Source organism: Pristis pectinata, chromosome 3 (genome assembly GCF_009764475.1).
Source record: "Pristis pectinata isolate sPriPec2 chromosome 3, sPriPec2.1.pri, whole genome shotgun sequence".
NCBI lineage: Eukaryota > Metazoa > Chordata > Chondrichthyes > Rhinopristiformes > Pristidae > Pristis > Pristis pectinata.
The window spans coordinates 111,107,423-111,126,689 of record NC_067407.1 but is presented as its reverse complement, the minus strand read 5'-3'; the positions used below and the strand labels follow the sequence as shown (position 1 = coordinate 111,126,689).

Below are 19,267 nucleotides of genomic sequence, written 5' to 3'. Positions count from 1 at the left end.
GCCATTAATTAAGAGTAGTCAGCAGATGACCATAGAAAGGTAATGATTTCTTTGACAGCGATATATGATCAAGTATTAGGCTCAAAAGTAACATTTCTGTGTTTTCTTTAGAGGTGCAAAGCTCACACTTCTCTCTTGAGGTTTAAACACTGGGTGCTGGAAAGTACTGAGGTTTATAAACTCCAGGGTTATATACTGCTATGATATTTCTGTCCAGTGGATGGGAGTGATTCACCCCATACCAGTAATGGGAGTTTATTCCCAATTTATAGGATCATGAACTGCAGTAAAGATGGTCATTTACCACATTTGAAAAAATGTGCATGTGATGGCCTATCATAACTGACAATGAGCCTGTAAACCTATCCACTATTCAGCAGATTCCCCATGCCATGAATGTGAAATGCAAAAACACTAATGACTTCCAGTTAGATGAGCAACATATACAGTGGCCAACCAAACCCATAACATAAATAATTTCACCAGAGACAAATCTAGTCCTTTGATATGCATCTTAAACTAATTACTGTAGATATAGGGGAAACGTTAATCTTTCAGTGCCTCTGAATAACTAAGTGGAGATTTATGTTTTCAGTTAAATCGGACATTTTTATCTGACTGTATTTTGGCATATAATGATTTACAATCATTGCCTGCAATTGCCCCTCTCCCAAGCTCATGTAATCCAAAAGGGGGACTATATCACTGGTCCAAAGCAGTGCAGAGTCCAGCAACAAGGTCAACAAGGCAAATGGAGAAGCCTAACCCTGGAAATTCCCCTTTCAACTTCAACAGCCAGAACAGACCAGCTCACAACTTAGCCTGCTCTCAAAGCTATGAAGACTTTAAATATTTCAGCAAGATATTAAAAAACTATAAAATAAAGGAAGTCATAGTTTTTTTAAACAAATTATTTAAAAAATGCTTTTAAAAATGTAGAATACTGAAAAACAAGTAAAACTGCAGGTGCTGGAATCTGAAACAGAAACACAAGTGCTGGAAGAACTCAGCCAGTCAAATAGCATCTGTCGAAAGAGAAACCAGTCAGTGTTTCAAATCAGTGACCCTTCCTCAGAATTGAGGGAAGATTTAGTTTTCATAGCAGAGCTGGAGAGAGGAGTGAGATGCAAGATGAAAATCCATATGGAGATAGGTTAAGATAGATCAGTTGCAGACAACAGCACGCTGCAATCTTTCACCATTTAAATAATAATCTGATCTTCTATTTTTCCTTCCAAAGTGAATGACCTCGCATTTACCAACATGGTACTCCATCTGCCAGACCCTTGCCCACTCACTTAACCTATCTATATCTCTCTGTAGACTCTCCACATCCTCTGCTACATCTATTCCTTGGTTTATTGCCTGTGCCACTGTGATGTTATTATTTAGTGGCCTATAGACAATTCCCACCAGTTACTTTTTCCCTTTACTATTCCTAAGAGCAGACACGGTAATGTAATGGTTAGCATAACGCTATTACAGTGCCAGCAACCCAGGTTCAATTCTGGCCACCGTCTGTAAGGAGTTTGTATTTCCTCCCTGTGACTGCATGGGTTTCCTCCGGGTGCTCCGGTTTCCTCCCACATTCCCAAGATGTACGGGTTAGGAAGTTGTGGGCATGCTATGTTGGTGCTGGAAGCGTGGCGACACTTGTGGGCTGCCCCCAGAACACTCTACACAAAAGATGCATTTCACTGTGTGTTTTGATGTACATGTGACTAACAAAGATGTCTTGTCTTGATAAGGAGCATGAGTACTGATTGACTATTGATAAAATGAAAGACTTTCAGCTAATTAAAAAAACTGAACAAGCCGCAAATAATTTTCTTAAATATCTTAACTTTTCATCTTTCTTCTCAGCAGCCCACAATCTCCATAGAAATCAATGGATTTGTGGATCATGCATCAGGTCTAATGCTGGAGAATTCAGAAACATCCAACTCCACCACTGGCCTCCATGAGGACGCCAATACTGAGGCGTATTGAAAGCTAAGATGACAATTGTGGGGGAATAAGTTTAAAATTTACGCCTTTGATTACATATGGGTGGAAGTTTCAGTCTTAAATGGATAAATACAGGCTATTATGCAAGTAATTTAATAACATGGCATATGGTAAACACAGCATGCTTGGAAGGCACAGTGGATTTTTTGATCTATGGCTCCCAAAGCTTTCCACCACTAAGGATTTTCCTTATTTCATGCCTGATGTTGATCAAGATTGATTGTCACATTTACTTAACATCTGCATTATTGCTATAACATGTACTTAACAGGATGATGGAATGAAAACAATATCAACTTTAGTCTTTATTCATTCATAAATTGATTCCATTATCCACAAACATTGAACCTTTTTCCATATGATCAGCACATGGCTAAATCAAACATGCATTACACTTGCAAGTGACTTTGTTTAAGGAGAAATCTGACAGCCAAGGTTTTGACTTGCAGACTTTTAACAGCCAGACCAATATTTTAGGCCAAACTGTCTGGTGTCAAATTTAAGCTGTAGTACAGAACTGGGGACTTTGTTTTGACTATTGTAAACATGAAAAACAGAAAGTTGTAATTTCATATTTCTAATGGATGTGATTCAGAAAATATTGCTTTATTCCTTCAAAAGTTGGGGTTTTCTGGGCTGGTGGTGCAGTGTATCGTTTGCTGTACCACATGGCCCTGTTCAATGACACTGTACCAAGTTGTATTCCATGACCCCAGATGCTGAGTTCCAAATGAAACCTACCCTTAACAAAAGGAAAATTAAAGGCAAAATTATGTCAGAATATCAAGAACCCATCTTATCACTGCATCAGAAGGAATGCAGGATAAGTGAAGGAAAGAATGTCGGATGCCAATACAGACATAATTAAAAAATATCTCAAGTGCCAGTATTCCTCCTGTAGCTTTATCCTTCAAAATTAATCACAACTACAAAAAAATGTAAATCAAATTATCAAATGTCAAGGTTATGGAACTTCTCAAGAATTTCTGGACCATTTCAATCAACAATTAGATTGGACAATGGAAAGTAAACTCATAGGCAGACAAATGAAGACAACTGTTTCCTGCTGCCATTTTGACTGACTGGAAAATATTTCAGATGCCATAAACAGGACTGGCGGGGGGATGGGAAAGTTATGCTGCCTGGCATTTATTTTGGAAACTTCACTTGACGATATCAATTTCGATAAATTTTTTCATAAAATCATGCAAACTTTAAATATTCTTCTGGAGTCCACTGAAAAGATTGTTTTATACTGCTCACTGTTGTTTGGAGAGTAAACATTTTGGAAATAGTATTTGAATAAATTATTTGTGGTGCTGCTTAGGAATTGTTGGCCCATTCTTGGCTACAGGAATTATTCCCCTTAAATGCTAGAAACTGCACTCAAGGTGGGATTGCTGTGGCTTAAATAGAGTGGATTTTCATTCTTAACTTTGGATAGGAAATAGGAAGTGGTGGAGTGGCCATCCATTTCACATTCCATTCAAATTTCTGCTTTGAGCAACATGCAAAGGGGAAAGTCCTTTCCACTCAGTGGTCAAATTATAAATCTACTCCAATGCGATTTCCTTATAAAAAAACATTAGTTATTAATAATCCCATATAGCTCTGATTCATTGTACAGCTCTTCAATGAATAGGGGAGTTTCCCAGCACAGCACTCAGGTTTACCATCTTTATCACACTTCCAGAAAAGTATAATTGGAAAATCAAGCTCTAGGGAATTTCCTCATCTATGAAATTACCTGTGTGTACCTGATATACATATTGATGTACTGTCAAAATCATTGGTTGCATTTAGATCCTAATGCAAGGATAAATTGAGGATCCTACATCCACTGCCAATCTTAGTGCCGTCTTGGCAATCGTGGATAGCAAAGCCACAGTATGCCTGGTGCAGATAATAAAAAGATGGCACACTGTCACATCGCTTAGGATGGGTGCTAAATACATCATTAGGCATAGGAGGGAGAACTTTGTTACTTGTCTGACCATACTGCAACAAGCTTCACAATGCTTAGTATTGATGCAGAATGATTCACATGTAAAATGCTCTATTTTTTAATATTGACATACACCTCCTTGATGGAAGCTAAATCCATTCTAAAAATAATTGGGAAAATGCATTATCATGAGCCAATTGAACTGACCATTAATTACACATTTGTAACACATTAAATAGTGCTTTGATTCGATTATTATAATATTGTCTATTTGTGCTCACTTAGAGCTAAGCCATCTTTCCAGACAATGCCTAAACACACTGTAAATCCCATTGCTGCTTTTGGTTTTAATCATCAGCACCTATCTTTCCTCTTTCCGAATGGAAAATGATGAATTCAAGATCTCTTTTGAGGAAAAGATCATAAAAAAGCTGTTGTATACTTACAAATTGCTCAACTATCTTTGGTGTGTTGAGTAAAGTACATGTTTTTCAAAATAAAAATACTTTAGCTTTCTTAACAGTGCCTAACTGTTCCACAAATTTAATGTTTGTTAATGAAAGACTGAAATTACTGAGAAAATAGCAAAAATAAGTAACAAATAAAATAAAAATACATAATAAGAACTAAGAAGTCCAGCTGATATATACTTTAAGGATTTTGACTGAAGTAGACTCATCAGTGTGATGAAAGGTGAGGAATATGATTCAAAGACTGCGCTTCTTTCATCTGATTTACCTCTTTCTATCTTTCCAGTGGTTTGGAGCTGGTGTAAAGTTATAAATGGGAGAATAGATAACAACAGTTTAGGAATACAGCCATTACTAATGCCAAGAAATTTAGGCAATCTGAATTCCATGTAATGCATGCAGGTAGCTCTGTACAAAGTTTCTGGAAATGAGGTGTTTGGGCCCTGTCAATCACCTGACCGATACCCTCAATGTCTTCATTTCAATGGGATTGTGTACAACTGGCAAGCTTTACAAACATATTCCCACTGAATCTCAGGCTGAATACATTGTGTTTGTTCCAAAGATAGATCTATTAATACCTGTAAGACTGATAGGTGTTGTTAGTGATGCACTAGATTAAGGAAGTGCTTAGCACGGTATTAGGATCAGATGAGAGCAAGTTTATCCAAGATCATTTCCTCATTGCAAGAACTTGCAAATACCAGGAAGTCATTATACTGACTACAGTGACAAATGCATTTCATCATGTGATACACCAATGAATTTAATGCTTTTTATATGTAGCCATTTGTCTTCCCAACAGAACTTGGCTAAATAGGAGCAATTGAAAAGACCTTCATAAAACCTCACACAAAAATGTACATATATAAACTAGCTGCTACTGTTCTTCTCAGTGTATCTTCTGTTAGACTGTACTACTATCTGAAGCCTGTAATTGTGGAGTGTGAAATGCAGCCAGTAATGCTCAATTTATATTCTGAACTACACGTGGTGGGAAACTGTATTCTGCCCAAGAGGAAAGAGATAAGTGCATGTGTGCTTCCGCACATTCATAGTACGGGGTGAGTGGACTTAAGAATCCACTTTCTTATAGCATTAGAAATACTCAATCCTAAATTTATGAACTGCTCAGCTATTCCAATGGACCACCTGAGTGCTTTAATTTAAACCCCCCCCCCCAATATTTTGCATCTTCTAAAAATGTTTACATTCCTGAAAAGGGGCAATTTCAATATTGCACTCACATAAAAGGTTTAATATGAGGACCATTGGTGAAATACTCTGGAGAATTACATAGACTAACACTTATTGGGATAAATTGGAATAACAATAATTACTTGATTTGAAGTACTTTGCATGTTTCCTACTTTTAATGTATTTCACTTGTATTCCTCTGTATCCAGTTTTGGATTTCCCACTGTTTTAGGTGATTTGTAAAATATATAAAGATGATGCTGTTTGTACACATCTTCATTAGCAACAGCATTCATCAGAAACATTATTTGTCATCATGTTCACTGCCTTAAGCCACCAGAACAAAATAATGAAAGCATTCCACAACACTGCATTTAGAGACTGGATCCAAGCCTGCTTCTATAAGCTAGCCATTGTTTTCATTATTCCTGTCAACAATGTGAGACTGTCCTCTTTAACAAAATTGGTAAAGAACGCCATACAATATTTAGATCTGCAACTTTGAGAATGGTATTTCAGCCCTTCTTTACTTTTCTAATGTCGATTTACTTTTAATACTAGCCCATTTAGTTACAATGGCTGAATTATTTTGCTTACATGGGATTCTGTGACATCTTATTTTTGAATTTGCAACCCAGCATCATCTCTATTTAGGATGAATGGTTTGCAAAGGCTGGAAGCATACTGTGTTTATATTAAATGAGATTCTGGGAATATTACCAGAATTTTAGGATTTTTCACAAATCCTTCTCTGAAAACCACAGTGCCGTGCTATGTTAAGAATTTACACTGCAATTACCTAAATGATTTCCTAATCAGGGAGCACAATGCATAATCATTAAATTGTAGGAATTATTTGCCATTTTGTTTTTGTTTGGCAAGTATGTTGTACGGCAGATTTTCGGGTTTTAAAGCAGCGTCCATTGAACACTGAATATTCTCCATCCTGTGTAAAATACACCAGTAGCTGGAAGCTGCCAGGTCCAACTATTGACCAAAAAATGTTTAAAAACTCCCTCCTGGGCCAAAAAATAATGAGAAAAAACTGCAATGAAAATGGGCTGGAAGGAGGTTCACAGGATGGAATGCCGGCCTGGAATTTCCTGGAACGTTTCTCTGAAACTGCGGTGTAGGAGTGAGTTGCACCAGATTTTTCCAAAGAAATAGTTGACTTGCGCCGGTGTAACACCTGTCATATGGCTAGGTGCAAATATCCCCGACTTTTTAGTCCTTTTTTTTCAGATACATCTGTCCAGCCCCACTGCCGCTCATCTACCTAGCTCTGTCTCTACGAGTAACTCACCCATGTTCTCTAAAGTTAGGATGCTTTGGGGGTAGATGTAGGCACAGCGCAGCAAAGTGTGGCCTGGTGTTAACGAAATTGAGATTTCTGGAGTTTGATGATGATTTTCTTCAATACAAACCGAAAAGTTGCAATGCACTTCAGCAAGGCTGAGTGTACGAGAACAGTTTGCTGCAAATGACCTCCGGATGGATACGACCACGTCCTGCATTTTAAATACAAGAGATCAGGGGGCAGCAGAGGCACAATCCTCTGAGAATAGAGTGTCATGGCAGAACGGCCGGTCACTGGCACTATTGGTAACTCTGCATCTGCCTTGCTTTATGCCGGTTATGATGCTCCGCAACTTTGCTCTAAATTCCTATCAGCGGGCTGACGGGCAAAGTTCGGCAACTTCAGCGAAAGGCTGATTCAGGAGCTTCCAATATTTCAGGCTGATGGCATGTCTCCCCAGGAAACGGTGCAATGAGTGCTCCTGAAACAAATTCGCCGTTTCAAAGCAGCAGTCCCGCGCTGGTTTGACGTGGATGCAAATAAGATGCGGCCTTTAAAGCATTGTTTTACTGTGAATGGCTGAAATGTGATTCTGTATCATCTCGTCTTTTTTGGGGGGGGTTCTGTAATGACTTCTTTTCAGAAGCATGTCTCTTCCGAGCGCCTTCACCGCTTCGTGAAATTACAACTGATACAAGCAAAGCAGGCAGCGCGGAGAGTCTGGTGCCAAACTCGTTTGAAGAACGTGGCCAACGGTGAGGAACTTAAACTGAGAAAATCTGTGATTCGCCAAGGTCCAACTCTGCACGTCCTGAGCTAGCGTGCGCTTTCTTTTCAGGGAAAGTAAGTAAAAGTTCGCTGTTGGGAGGTCACTGTATTTCCTGAGTTTTATTACAGGACTGCCTGTTGTGGTCGATCGGTACATTGCATGTTTCCTGGTTCGCTTTATCTCCCAGAATGCTTTAAGACGCCACACCATCAATTCGTGAGCTGTATGTAAGATCCTCTTGAAATTACTGGGGAGAGTACTGTTTCAAATACAGAAGGATTCTGGCTATTCGGAAACTGCAGCGACAGCAGAGTTGTTGTTGCTTTTCTTCCTGGCTTCCGATTGGTTGAATCTTGTTCGGAGAGAAACATGCAACTCACCTTAGAAAACAAGCAGATTGGGACGAAGCCTGGAGTTCAGTGGAGTCCACGGGCAGGAGCACGAAGTTTATAATAAGGCGTCTGGAGCATTGGGTACAAAAGGTTCAAGCTCGTGACCGGAGATTTTAGGAATAGGAGTTCAGCACAGAAGACGCATTTCAAAGGCAGATGAAATTAATATGGACACTGGAGTTCTGTACCAGGAATACAGTGCATTGCAGTTTGGAGCAAGTTTGCTACTGTGCCAGATTAGGCAAAACGAAATAAGAGACGTGTTTTAAGGTGGTCGGGCGCTCCGGTTCGTTAAGGAATATCGCCCCTCCCCTCTCTTGGCTTAATTCATTTTCAATTATCCAACACAATCCTTGTCCATACATTTCATAATACGATACGTTTCCATCAATCTCATTTCCTCGTCCTATATTCCGGGTTTGAAAACTTTCAAAAGAGAAAGAGAAGCTCACAACCATAAATTAGAATCTTTAACTTGGATACTTGACACCAAGTGATTCAAAGTAGACGTTTTAAGATTTGCATCACAAACGATTGCAAGAATAGTGTGGAGGGGTTATTTGTTTGGCAGAGCTTCCCGTTAAACGATACTCTCTCCCTATTTAACTTCCAATCACACTTGTACCCGGCAACAATTAAGAAAAAATGTTTTCCAAGGCAAGTAAAGTAACGGCACTGCATCTCACTTCAAAGTGAGTTGCCTTTAACTGTTTCGTTATTAAAACTTCCACTACAAAAGACTGTACCTTTGATATTGGATTCACGATTTTTGCACAATGTTGCAGTTTATCGGACATTGCCATTGTCCAAAATCGGGATAACAAGATTCAGATCAATAGAGACAACCGAGTAGACTGTTGAAACATATATAATGTATACCTATAATTGCTGTGATATCACGGTTTATATCTCACAACTACCCTTTTGACCCACTTTATTGTGTAATGATTTTGGCACTCCGCCCAAGCTGGAGGCTGACTGCATTTTTGCAACCGCCAAGGATAGGTCTGCATGTGAAACTGTACACTGAGGACTGTGGGGCCTGACATTTTTCTCCATTAACCTGGTGCAAAGCAACTTAACGGGCGCTATCCCCCTCCATTTGCGGTGAATATGGTTGTTCGGAGCTGTTCGAAAACATTTGGTTTAATGGTTAATTTTTTGAAATAGATCACTCACTGTTCACTCATTCGCAGTTGTAGGCTATATTAATAACACGCTTCGACCGACAATTTTTAGAATGTCATGTTATATTTTAGGCCTGTTGATAAATAACTAATTGTTTAAAATTTCATAAATTATTTCAACAAATATCTTAGGCCTGCCTCCATAAGGCGTGAGATATTGGGACGATCTTTCAATTCACTTTCTACTCACTATTCCTCTGAGAAAAAAATAATTATTTAAGGATATCAAGGCTGCTGTTACAGATACTACAACACTTACTAGATGTATTTTTATTTTCTCGACATTAATTGCTATTTTCATCCAACATGAATATCGGATTGTTAACTCTATGAGCACTGAACCAGAGAAAGCGATTTTAACTTAAAATAAACATTTATTGAGCTTATCTTATTGAATTTATTTTACCTCTGCAATATTCGGCGTTAAAATTGTGCACGTACGTGTTGATTTTGTTTACTCTATGTCCAATTCTCTAAAGGCACATTTTGAAACCGGCAAAGTATGGTTCAGCACATAATGAGTTAAATGGTAGTCGGCGATCAGAATATTCAACCCCGTGCCTGACTGTCGTGTTTGTTTACAAAGCACCTGTCTTGGAATTTCTGCATTTCCACTGAAGACAGCAGGTTCTAGATTCTGCGCTGAACAGTTTAGATATGATTTCCACGAGTATTATCCCAAATCAGTTGGTGGTCAGGCGGCTGTGCACGCCGCCCAAAACTCAACTTACCGCTACAAAAATAAACAGGACCAAAATATGTCATTATTATTTTTTTCCAGTCACGTCAGTATGCTCTGTTCAAATAGGCGAATACCTCACATGCTTTATATATCACAATATCTACATTACACACAAACAAATCTGGCGAGGAACCAGGCTATTTCTTTGGTCGTGTTGATTATCCGTGCAAAAACGTTTAAGTAATTCTTAAGGAGGAATGACATCCCTTTTTGCTGGCACAGGTTGGGTATTAGAACTATTAAACTCTCGCTTTAGACGAAGCATTGCCAATCACATATCTGGAGCCAGTCTAATGGGCATTTGAAGTAAGCAGATTTATGTCGTCTTAATGTTTGGTAGAATACATACATTAGGCTGACAAAAAGGGATGCGGTCTCTTTAAGCTACTTTTAAGGCTTACTTTCACGGGAGCTATATGGATTCGTATCAATCTTGTAAACTTCTTTTGCGTAATACTCCTCTTCGCTTCTCTCCCGTTCACAAGTGGCAGCTCTCTCGTTTGCCTTCTCCTGAAGCAAATCCCGGGTGCTGTTGTAAATCGCGATCACCTCTGTCGAGACCTCTTCTGGCTCCGGGTACTGTTCCGGGGGTTTAGTGAGTTTCAGTTTGCTGAGGATTTGCCCTCGGATGGCCTTGATCCTCTTATCCTTGAACTGGTTGATGTCGAGAGTGTTGCAGGTCGACAAGCAAGCGCCGATCATCGCCAAATCCAGCGTGAGAAACACAGTGAAAATGGAGTGGTGCATTTTCAAAGTTGGGAAGTTGGAAGTTGAAGGGAGGAGGGGGAGAGGAGGGGGAAGAAAAGCAGCTGCAGATCGTAATCTTCACGCGAAAAAAAGCACCAGATTAGATATTTACAAAAAAAAAGGCGTAAAGGAACTTTCTTGTTGCTTATTCTTGATTCTCAAGCCTTGTGCAGTTCACAGACTTGCCAAGCGCTGCCTCCTCGCTGCAGCGCCAGTCCCGGCACCAACACTGCTACTGCCGAAGATAAACACACCTTCACTTCATTGCAGTCCGCACCAAGTCTTTAAACTTCGCCCAACTTTTCTCTCTCTCTCTCTCTCTTTCTCTCTGACCCCTCTGCTTTTCTCCAATGAAATATCAATAAAACACCAGCTTTATTCCACCAGGATGAGGTCTTGGGTCCACGGTGAGATTAAAAAAGAGAATCTTGCCAAAAAAACTATTAATCTGTCAAATGCTACATTAGCTTTTTTTTTGAAAAAAGGCAGATAGATTAGATTTTTCTTTCTTATAAGAAATTAACGTTGTATACTTTAAAAAAATCTGAAGCAGCGAACCGTTACTTTCGCTGTCCTATGCTAGTAAAAGATCCCAGGCTGGGAGTGAGTGAGTGAGTGGGGAGAGAGAGAGAGAGTGAGTGTGTGTGTGTGTGTGCGTGTGCGTGTGAGGGAGAGAGTTGCCAGCAGATAACATCAGGCTCGCACACGGGAGGCATTTATAATGTCTTACTTGACCACGTGTTTGCCTCCATCCAGTGACGTGGGGGTCCGAGGATTCCTCGCCGCTCGTTACCAGGCTGCCCACAGACAGGCGGCTCTGGTATTCCCGCGCTGTCCTAGCGCCCGCCAGTCGCCCTTTCTCCTCGACTCACTTACGCTCGATTTTTAAGACAACGACTCGGGCAAGCGATCTGCCATTTTAAAGGGGTCGGGTTTTCTCAGATTGTGGGTCGTCGCTTCGGGTTATATATCATTTTAGAAGAATGCAGACCCATCCCGTCGCAAGGTACGATCTTGCGTTGTTTACCAGTGCCGGGAATGAGCATGCAAGAAAAAGCATCCCGACCTTTGCAACACATACAGGTTGAACAGAATGTATTACCACCTTTCAGTGAAGTGAAGATTTGTGTAACTCGCCTGGTCAATATGACAGTAACATAAAGGTGCTACTACTGATTGTGCTGGAAAGTGAGTTTATTTGTACCACCCGTGTCCCTAACTATAATTAAGCAATCCTCTGTCCATTGAGAGGAACAGCCCCTGAATACCATGAGACTTGTGACAGATTTACAACTGTGGAGGCCACCGGGATCAGAAAATGACCTGAAAACCAAGGTGCGCGAAACCAGGCGATATTTGTCCCACTCAACGCCGGGAGTCTGAGTTATTCAATCAAACAGGCAGCCTTGCAGGTTTACAAAGCACCGGGCGCGGGATCAAAGCCCTTTGGCGAGAGCCAACTGAAGGTGAACTCCAGTGAGTGATGAGCCTTCGTCTGCGTCATTAAGATCAAGCGCTTCCCTCATCATCCGCAACCTTCCCACTCGGAGACAGACTCCAATACCACTTACAGCTCAGTTACAGATATATCAAGTTTAATATTTTCTTTTTTTTTGGGGGGGGAGGAAAGAGGTGGAAGTGACAGAGAAGAAAACTCTCGTTTTTGTTGCTTTCTAATCAAACACTGCAGTTCAAATTGGATGAAATTACAAAACAATCAAGGTTGGGAAAAATACAGCGTTTTATAAACGACCCTTAAAACTAACATCATTTAAAGGAGCACTAGGGCCCAGGTGGGCTCCAGATTCTGAAGCAGGAGGCATCCCTCTACAGAGTGGGCCGTTGTGGCTCCGGTTACTTTGCTATTCTGAACATCTGAGTCTCCCTACGTGACTCAGAAAAATCAGAGTAGACAGTTGGACAAGGAGCTTGGTTTTTAAACTAACAGACAGATGGGCAAATATTTCCACATCGCAGGGGAAAATAAAGTGATTCAGACTCGGCAGCACAATTGGAATTCTCCCATTAAAAACGTGCAGTAAAATAAAGAACACAGGTCACACAGAGTAAATGTCTGTTGCTCCAGCAACTCCCACCAGCTGAAGCTCGGCATTCTTGCTGGCATTTCTCCGTTCACCATAACTTACAAGATCTACGTTATCTGTCATGCAATTGGTGCATAAATATTAAAATCACAAATATCCATTGTCTTAGATACTGTTATTGGAGCTGTTAAAAAAAAGCAAATCCTCCCAGTAAAAGGTTTTACGGGGCTGGAAGCTACGTGGTCAGGGACACTAACATTCCACTGAGATACCAGGTGGACGCCACAAGTGCCACAGCAAAGGTGAGAAGAGCAGCCGGTTCTTGCAGGTGCGATGGCTGCTTCTCCCCACTGACGAGATTCCTCGCCCACCGTCGCATTACTCTGCCGGGGCGAATCCTGCGCAAAACCCTTCGCCTGGAACAACTTTTCACAGAACTTCAGAATGGGTTATAAGCTGCCCGAGGAGCTGAGGCGTTTAAAACACCTCACCTCACTGGCGCAGCTCCGACACACATCAACCTCGAAAAGACGAGATCATGTTCAAGAATAAACGCTATCTCTATTAACCCCATCTTAAGTGCGATCTCAACAAGCATCAACATTTCTCCTGCATTCCAGGTAATCACATTCAGCTCGGAAGGAAGCAAAGCGCCGTGAAGTGTCTGGATTTAGGAAACGATTAAAAAGAGATTGGAAAGAAATAGTTTGCTTTATTGTGGGGGGAAAAAAAGTGGGCCCTATATTTATACAATTTTTTGCATTCACAGAATGAGCATCGCTGTAGTTTACGTTTTAAAGCGAGAAGTGTTTCTGGTTAGAAGGCTCATCAGTCTGAAGCACTTTCCTGGCCAGCAACATCAAGCACTTTTCTCCTCGTCACTCTCCTTATCCCAGTCTTTCATGGTAGCTCCCATCATGAAGTCATCGCGTAATATGTTCCATGCTGCAACTTCTTCTGATTTAACCACAACCTGAAAATAAACCAGTTGATTACCAAATATAACCAAAAGCACAAATTAACACATGATCCCGGCTATATACCCATCTGATGTATTTTAAACCCACCCCCTGGTGCTGACTCATTAGAACAGTTCCTGGCGCACGAATCTAATACAAATGTGGCCTTAATAAATGTTTTGAAACGAGATATTCTTTGGTCTTTGAACCAACTCCCCTTTATTGCACTGCATTAACTCGTATGGGCACAAAGCTGACTTTTAGGAAATTTGATGACTGCGGATAGACGCGTCCTTTGGAACCCGTCAAACGTTGTTATCGTGGCATTAATTCGTTTCTTGCGGTCGGTTGGTTAAAACGGAAACAATCTTGTACAACATTTCCTATTTGTGTTTAAAACCTCGAGGCATCCGGCTCGGTAGTTGGAATCAGCCGTAAACTCCCCCTCAACTCTCTTTCAAGAGTTCCTATATATACACAAGGCTGAGCATCACGGCCATGTAGAATTTCACAACTGGCTCCGTGTGGCAGGATGTCCGCGCCGGCACTGTTCCCGTGGAGCTGGAGCGCCACTATGAGGCGCTTTGCAGCAATACGCCACCAAACCTCGATTCCACAGCCTTCTCTCATGCACCATTGGAATACAAAAGTGGCAGCACATTAAAACAGAGAGGATAACCCCGTTAGATGCTTAATATGTTCGTGAAGCTAAACAAAATTAAAGGCTCGTTTCTTGGGAAGAAATGTTCCTTTTTGGGATTCACCCCTCCTTCCCTGGCCCTCAACTCTTCCTGCTGCAGGAAAGAACCCCTTTCCATTGCAAGAAATGTTCTGCACATTTTTTTTTGTACACACAGCTGCAGGTTAATTCCGCTAGCTTTCATCTTCAATAACAACGTACCTTCATTTTAAAACATGAATGAGAAGGAATCTTGAATTTGGCATTCACCACCAAGAACTGTAGCCACTTGACTATGAATGAACAGCTGAAATAGATAACCCCTAAAACATCCAATCAATATGCTAGCCTGGTATTGCATGAAGTTTAGAAGAACTAGAGAGCTCATTGAAGTTTCCCGAATTTTTGCACAGTTGGAAATAACGTCTCACAACATTACACCATTTTATCCAATATTCAGGATTGGGAATGAATATCAATATTAATACCTTAGGACAACATATTCTGTGTGATAAAGATGTGCTATGAATTAGGATTCTGTAGGGAATTGCAAAGTTAGCAGGTATTGGGTTGGCATAATTTAAACAGTTCGTGTAATTATAGCTATTTTGGAGTTAACATTAACACAGTAACTGCTGAAGTAGATAAAGTGTAAGAACACAAGTAGGAGAAGAAGACTATCTTGCTTTTTGAACCTGGTCCACCATTCATCAAGAACATGGCTGATGATATACCAGTGCTATTTTCCTGAAACATCTTCATATCCCTTAATACCCAGAAATCTATAGATCAATGATTTGAATTAACTCAATAACTGGACCTCCATAGCTATCCAAAGATTCATCACTCTGTGAAAGACATTTTTCCTCACCTTAGTCCTAAATGCCAGAGATAACATCCTCCCCGAATCCATCCTAATCAAACCTGGAAGGAATTTTATAGGTTTCAATGGAATCTCCTTTCATTCTTTCAAACTCTAGAGAATAAAGGACTAGTCTACTCAAATCTGTCCTCATACAGCAAACTTGCCATCCCAAGAGTCAATCTGGTGAATCTTTCTTGTGATCCCTACAATGGTAACTATATACTTTTGCTGGATGCAGAGGCCGTAGGGGTGAAAGGCGAGGACAAGGGGAGCTCTCTCTCTGTTTGGAGAGGGTGGGGTGGGGGGAAATGCAAGAGAGAACATCAACCATACTAGAAGGGCCAGTAAACAGTAAAAGGCCAAAAACTTCACAATATTCCAGGTGTCAGTTCATCAAGGCCTTTATTATTGCTAGCAGACATCTTTACTCCTGTACCCAAATCCTCTTGTAATTAAGGATAATATACCATCTGCCTACCAAATTGCTAACACACATTATAGCTTTCAGTGACTTGGACACCTAGGACCCTTTGAACATCAACATTTCCAATATATTATTTAAAAAAAACTACCCTGCCTTTCTGCTTTGTACATTGAAGCAGTGAACGTCACAACTCTCCACATTAATATCACCCACATCACTTACCCATGTTCTCACCCACTCACTTAGCTTGTCCATAGCCCCTTGAAGCCCTTTTACATTCTCCACCTTATTCAAAATCCCACTTGGTTTTGTATTAATAAACTTGGAAATATGACATTTCGATCCTCGGCCAAATAATTTGATGTTGATGGTCAATAGATGGGGCTCCAAGCACTGATCCTTGCCTGCCAGCCTGAGAAAAACCTGTATTCTTTGCTTTCTGTTCAATAACCAATTCTGAAGCCATGTCCTCTAACCTCGTTGATCAATTTCTTGTGTGGGTCCCTTAGTAAAGCCTTCTGAAAAATTAAATAGCTCACATCCACTGGTTCACTCTTATTTATTCTACTTGTCACATCTTTGAATGAGCATGAGAATCAGAATTATCACCGACTTACATGATGCGAATTTTTTTGTTTTGCAGCATCAGTAATGCAAAGACATAAAATTATTATAAATTACAAAATGGAGCTGGGCGAGTCTACAACCTAGTAGATCAGTCACACATCATTTCCCTTTCATAAATCCACGTGATCAAGCACAAGGCCCTGGTGGATTTCCAATCCATTATAATCCTAGCATTCCATTTATTACCCCAGCTGACATAAACAATTCACCCAAGACTAGAACTCGAATCTGCGATCTTCTAGTCTGTGTGTGTTAGTATTGCAGCAGACAGCATCTTTATCCTTTGGGACAGGGATGCTCGATATTTTCATCTTTATGTGTGCATTGGTGTATACCCTGGACTCGTATACATCCTACTTTGAAATATTTCCTTAGTCTTGTGGGCCGATCTCACGGGCTGGTACCACTTTCATGCATAATCAGTTGAATGCTGAAGTCCAAGAGTTAAACAGATTTTCAGTGCCAAATCTGTCAGTGCACTACTCTGTTGGACTCCAGAGTTCAGCAGCTGAATCCAGTCTTGCTGAGGCCTGCTACAGGATCTGAGATTCCACCAACCTCAAATCTTTGGTAAATCAAACATTAGAAGGCAAAGAGGAAGGTAGGTTACCATATAACAGATATAAAAATTTAAAAAATCAAAATCTGCAGATGCTGTAAATCTAACTGCAAATGCTGGAAACCTAAAATGCTTCTCTTCTAATGGACATGGCCTGACCTGCTGAGTGTTACCAGCATTTTGTTTTTTTTTAATATGTATAAAAAGTGATTTAGTTTATCTTTATAAATTTTAAGGTACTTTGAATTAATTTTCCTCAAAACCAATACAATGGAAATAATTAATCATCTCTGAAGGAGAGAAAAAAAAATTAAAATCAAAAATTAAAAAACATTCCCAGCTTTTACAGCTGTACACTTGGGATAACAAGATAACTAGTCCAGATAGAGAGCTTACACACAGACATGGGAGCACTGCAGAAGGCAAGTGCAGACCAGGCTGTGGTTGAAGGGGTGGGGTAATAAATGGGTCTTTTCTAGTTAGCAACATAGGATGAGTGATATATCACAGGAAGTAATGATGGGGCCTTAGCTTTTCTGTAGTTTATTGTAAATGACTTGATGAAGGCACTGAAGATATGGTTGCTAAATTTGCTGATGACTCAAAGATAGGTATGAAAGTGATGAAGAGAGCACAGGACTACAAAAGGGATAGAAACAGGTTAAGTGAGTGGGTAACGGTTTGACAAATAGAGTATAATATTGGAAAAGAGAAACAAAGGACTGCAGATGCTGGAATCTAGACAGAAAACACGATGATGCTGGAGGAACTCAGCAGGCCAGGCAGCATCCATGGAGAAAAGTAGGCAGTCAATGTTTTGGGTCAGGACCCTCTTCATGACTGAAGATAAGAAAAGAGGAAGCCCATTATATAGGAGGGAAAAGCAGAGCAGTGATAGGTGGACAAAAGAGGGGAGGCGGGGTGGGCATAAAGTGGTGATAGGTAGATGCAGGTAAGAGATTACTGATAAGGAGGCATGGGGGAGGGGAGGGGGAGTGCAGATACACTGGGGGATAGGTCAAAGGTAAGGAGGAAAAAGGGGGTTAAGAGAGAAGCTAGGAAAGGGAAGAAAAGAGACATGGTTGGGGGTGAGTGTGGAGGTGGGGGGAAGAGAATGTGGGGATTACTTAAAGTGGGAGAATTCAATATTCATGCCCTTAGGCTGCAAGGTTCCAAGACAGAAAATGAGGTGCTGTTCCTCCAGTTTGCGCTTGGAATTCTCCTGGCAGCGGAGGAGGCCAAGGACTGACATATCAGTGATAGTGTGGGAGGGGGAGTTGAAGTGACTGGCAACAGGGAGATGCAGATCGGGGTTACGGACGGAGCCCAGGTGTTCTGTGAAATGGTCAGCTAGTCTGCGTCTGGTCTCACCAATGTAGAGGAGGCCACACTTTGAGCTCCGAATGCAGACGATATTAAGGGAGGTGCAGGTGAATATTTCTCTCACCTGAAAGGACTGTTTGGGTCCCTGGATGGAGGTGATGTAGGGGCAGGTGTTGCACCTCTGGCAGGGGCAGTGGAAAGTTCCCGGGGTCGGAGCGGGATGGGTTTTGGGGGGGAGGAAGACGAGTGAACTCTGGAGTTGCGGAGAGAGGTCCCTACGAAAAGGCAGAAAAGGATGGGGAGGGGAAGATATGCTTGGTAGTGGGGGTCCCATTGGAGAGGGTGGAAGTGGCAGAGAATGATGTGTTGGATACAAAGGCTGGTAGGATGAAATGTGAGGACAAGGGGGACCCTATCGTTGCTGCGTCTGGGAGGGGTGGGGGTGAGGGCAGAGGTGTGGGACATGGCAGAGATACAGGTGCAAGTTCTCTCGAACACAGCTGGGGGAAGTCATGGTTAGTAAAGAAGTTGGACATCTTGGATATCCTGGAGTGGAAATCTCATCATAGGAGCAGGTTTGGTGGAGGCAGAGAAATTGAGAAAAAGGGATAAGTGTCCTTGCAAGAGACAGGGTGGGAGGAGCTGTAATAGAGTATGGAAAATCTGAAATTATCCATTTTGGTAGAAAAATAAAATCATACAATTTAAATGGTGAGAGAGAGCAGGACTCAGATGCAGAAAGATCTGGGTGTCCTAGTGCATGGTTCACAAAAGGCAGATATAGCAATAACCGGGAAAGCTAAAAAGAATGTTAACATTTATTGCTGGACAACAAGAATATAAAAAAATAGGGAGGTTTTATGCTTCAGTGATATCAAACATTAGGAGGTTATGGTTCAATTGTATAGAACATTGGCGAGATCACATCTGGAGTACTGCATTCAATACTGGTATCCTTATTTAAGGAAGGATATTAATGCATTAGGAGCAGTTCAGAGGTTTACCAGGAGTGCAGTTGTCTTATGGGAAAGAT

At 41.0% G+C, this 19,267-nt stretch overlaps 2 protein-coding genes across 3 annotated transcripts in view; both read right to left on the bottom strand.

Annotated features, from left to right (window-relative positions):
- tgfb2 (transforming growth factor, beta 2) overlaps nt 1-11,420 on the bottom strand; it is a 69,207-nt gene extending 57,787 nt beyond the window's left edge. Inside the window, exon 1 of one of the 2 annotated variants that reach the window (XM_052012317.1) lies at nt 10,408-11,420. In XM_052012317.1, coding sequence (XP_051868277.1) covers nt 10,408-10,753 — 346 coding nt within the window. In that variant the 5' untranslated portion in view covers nt 10,754-11,420. Of the gene's footprint in view, nt 1-6,922; nt 9,549-10,407 lie in introns of those variants that run through there. The other variant, XM_052012318.1, reaches the window with a different exon arrangement.
- Nucleotides 11,421-12,359: 939 nt separating this feature from the next.
- The window catches only part of rrp15 (ribosomal RNA processing 15 homolog), a 43,904-nt gene continuing 36,996 nt past the window's right edge, over nt 12,360-19,267 (bottom strand). The window contains 1 exon segment of the mRNA XM_052011435.1: nt 12,360-13,771. Coding sequence (XP_051867395.1) covers nt 13,658-13,771 — 114 coding nt within the window. The 3' untranslated portion in view covers nt 12,360-13,657.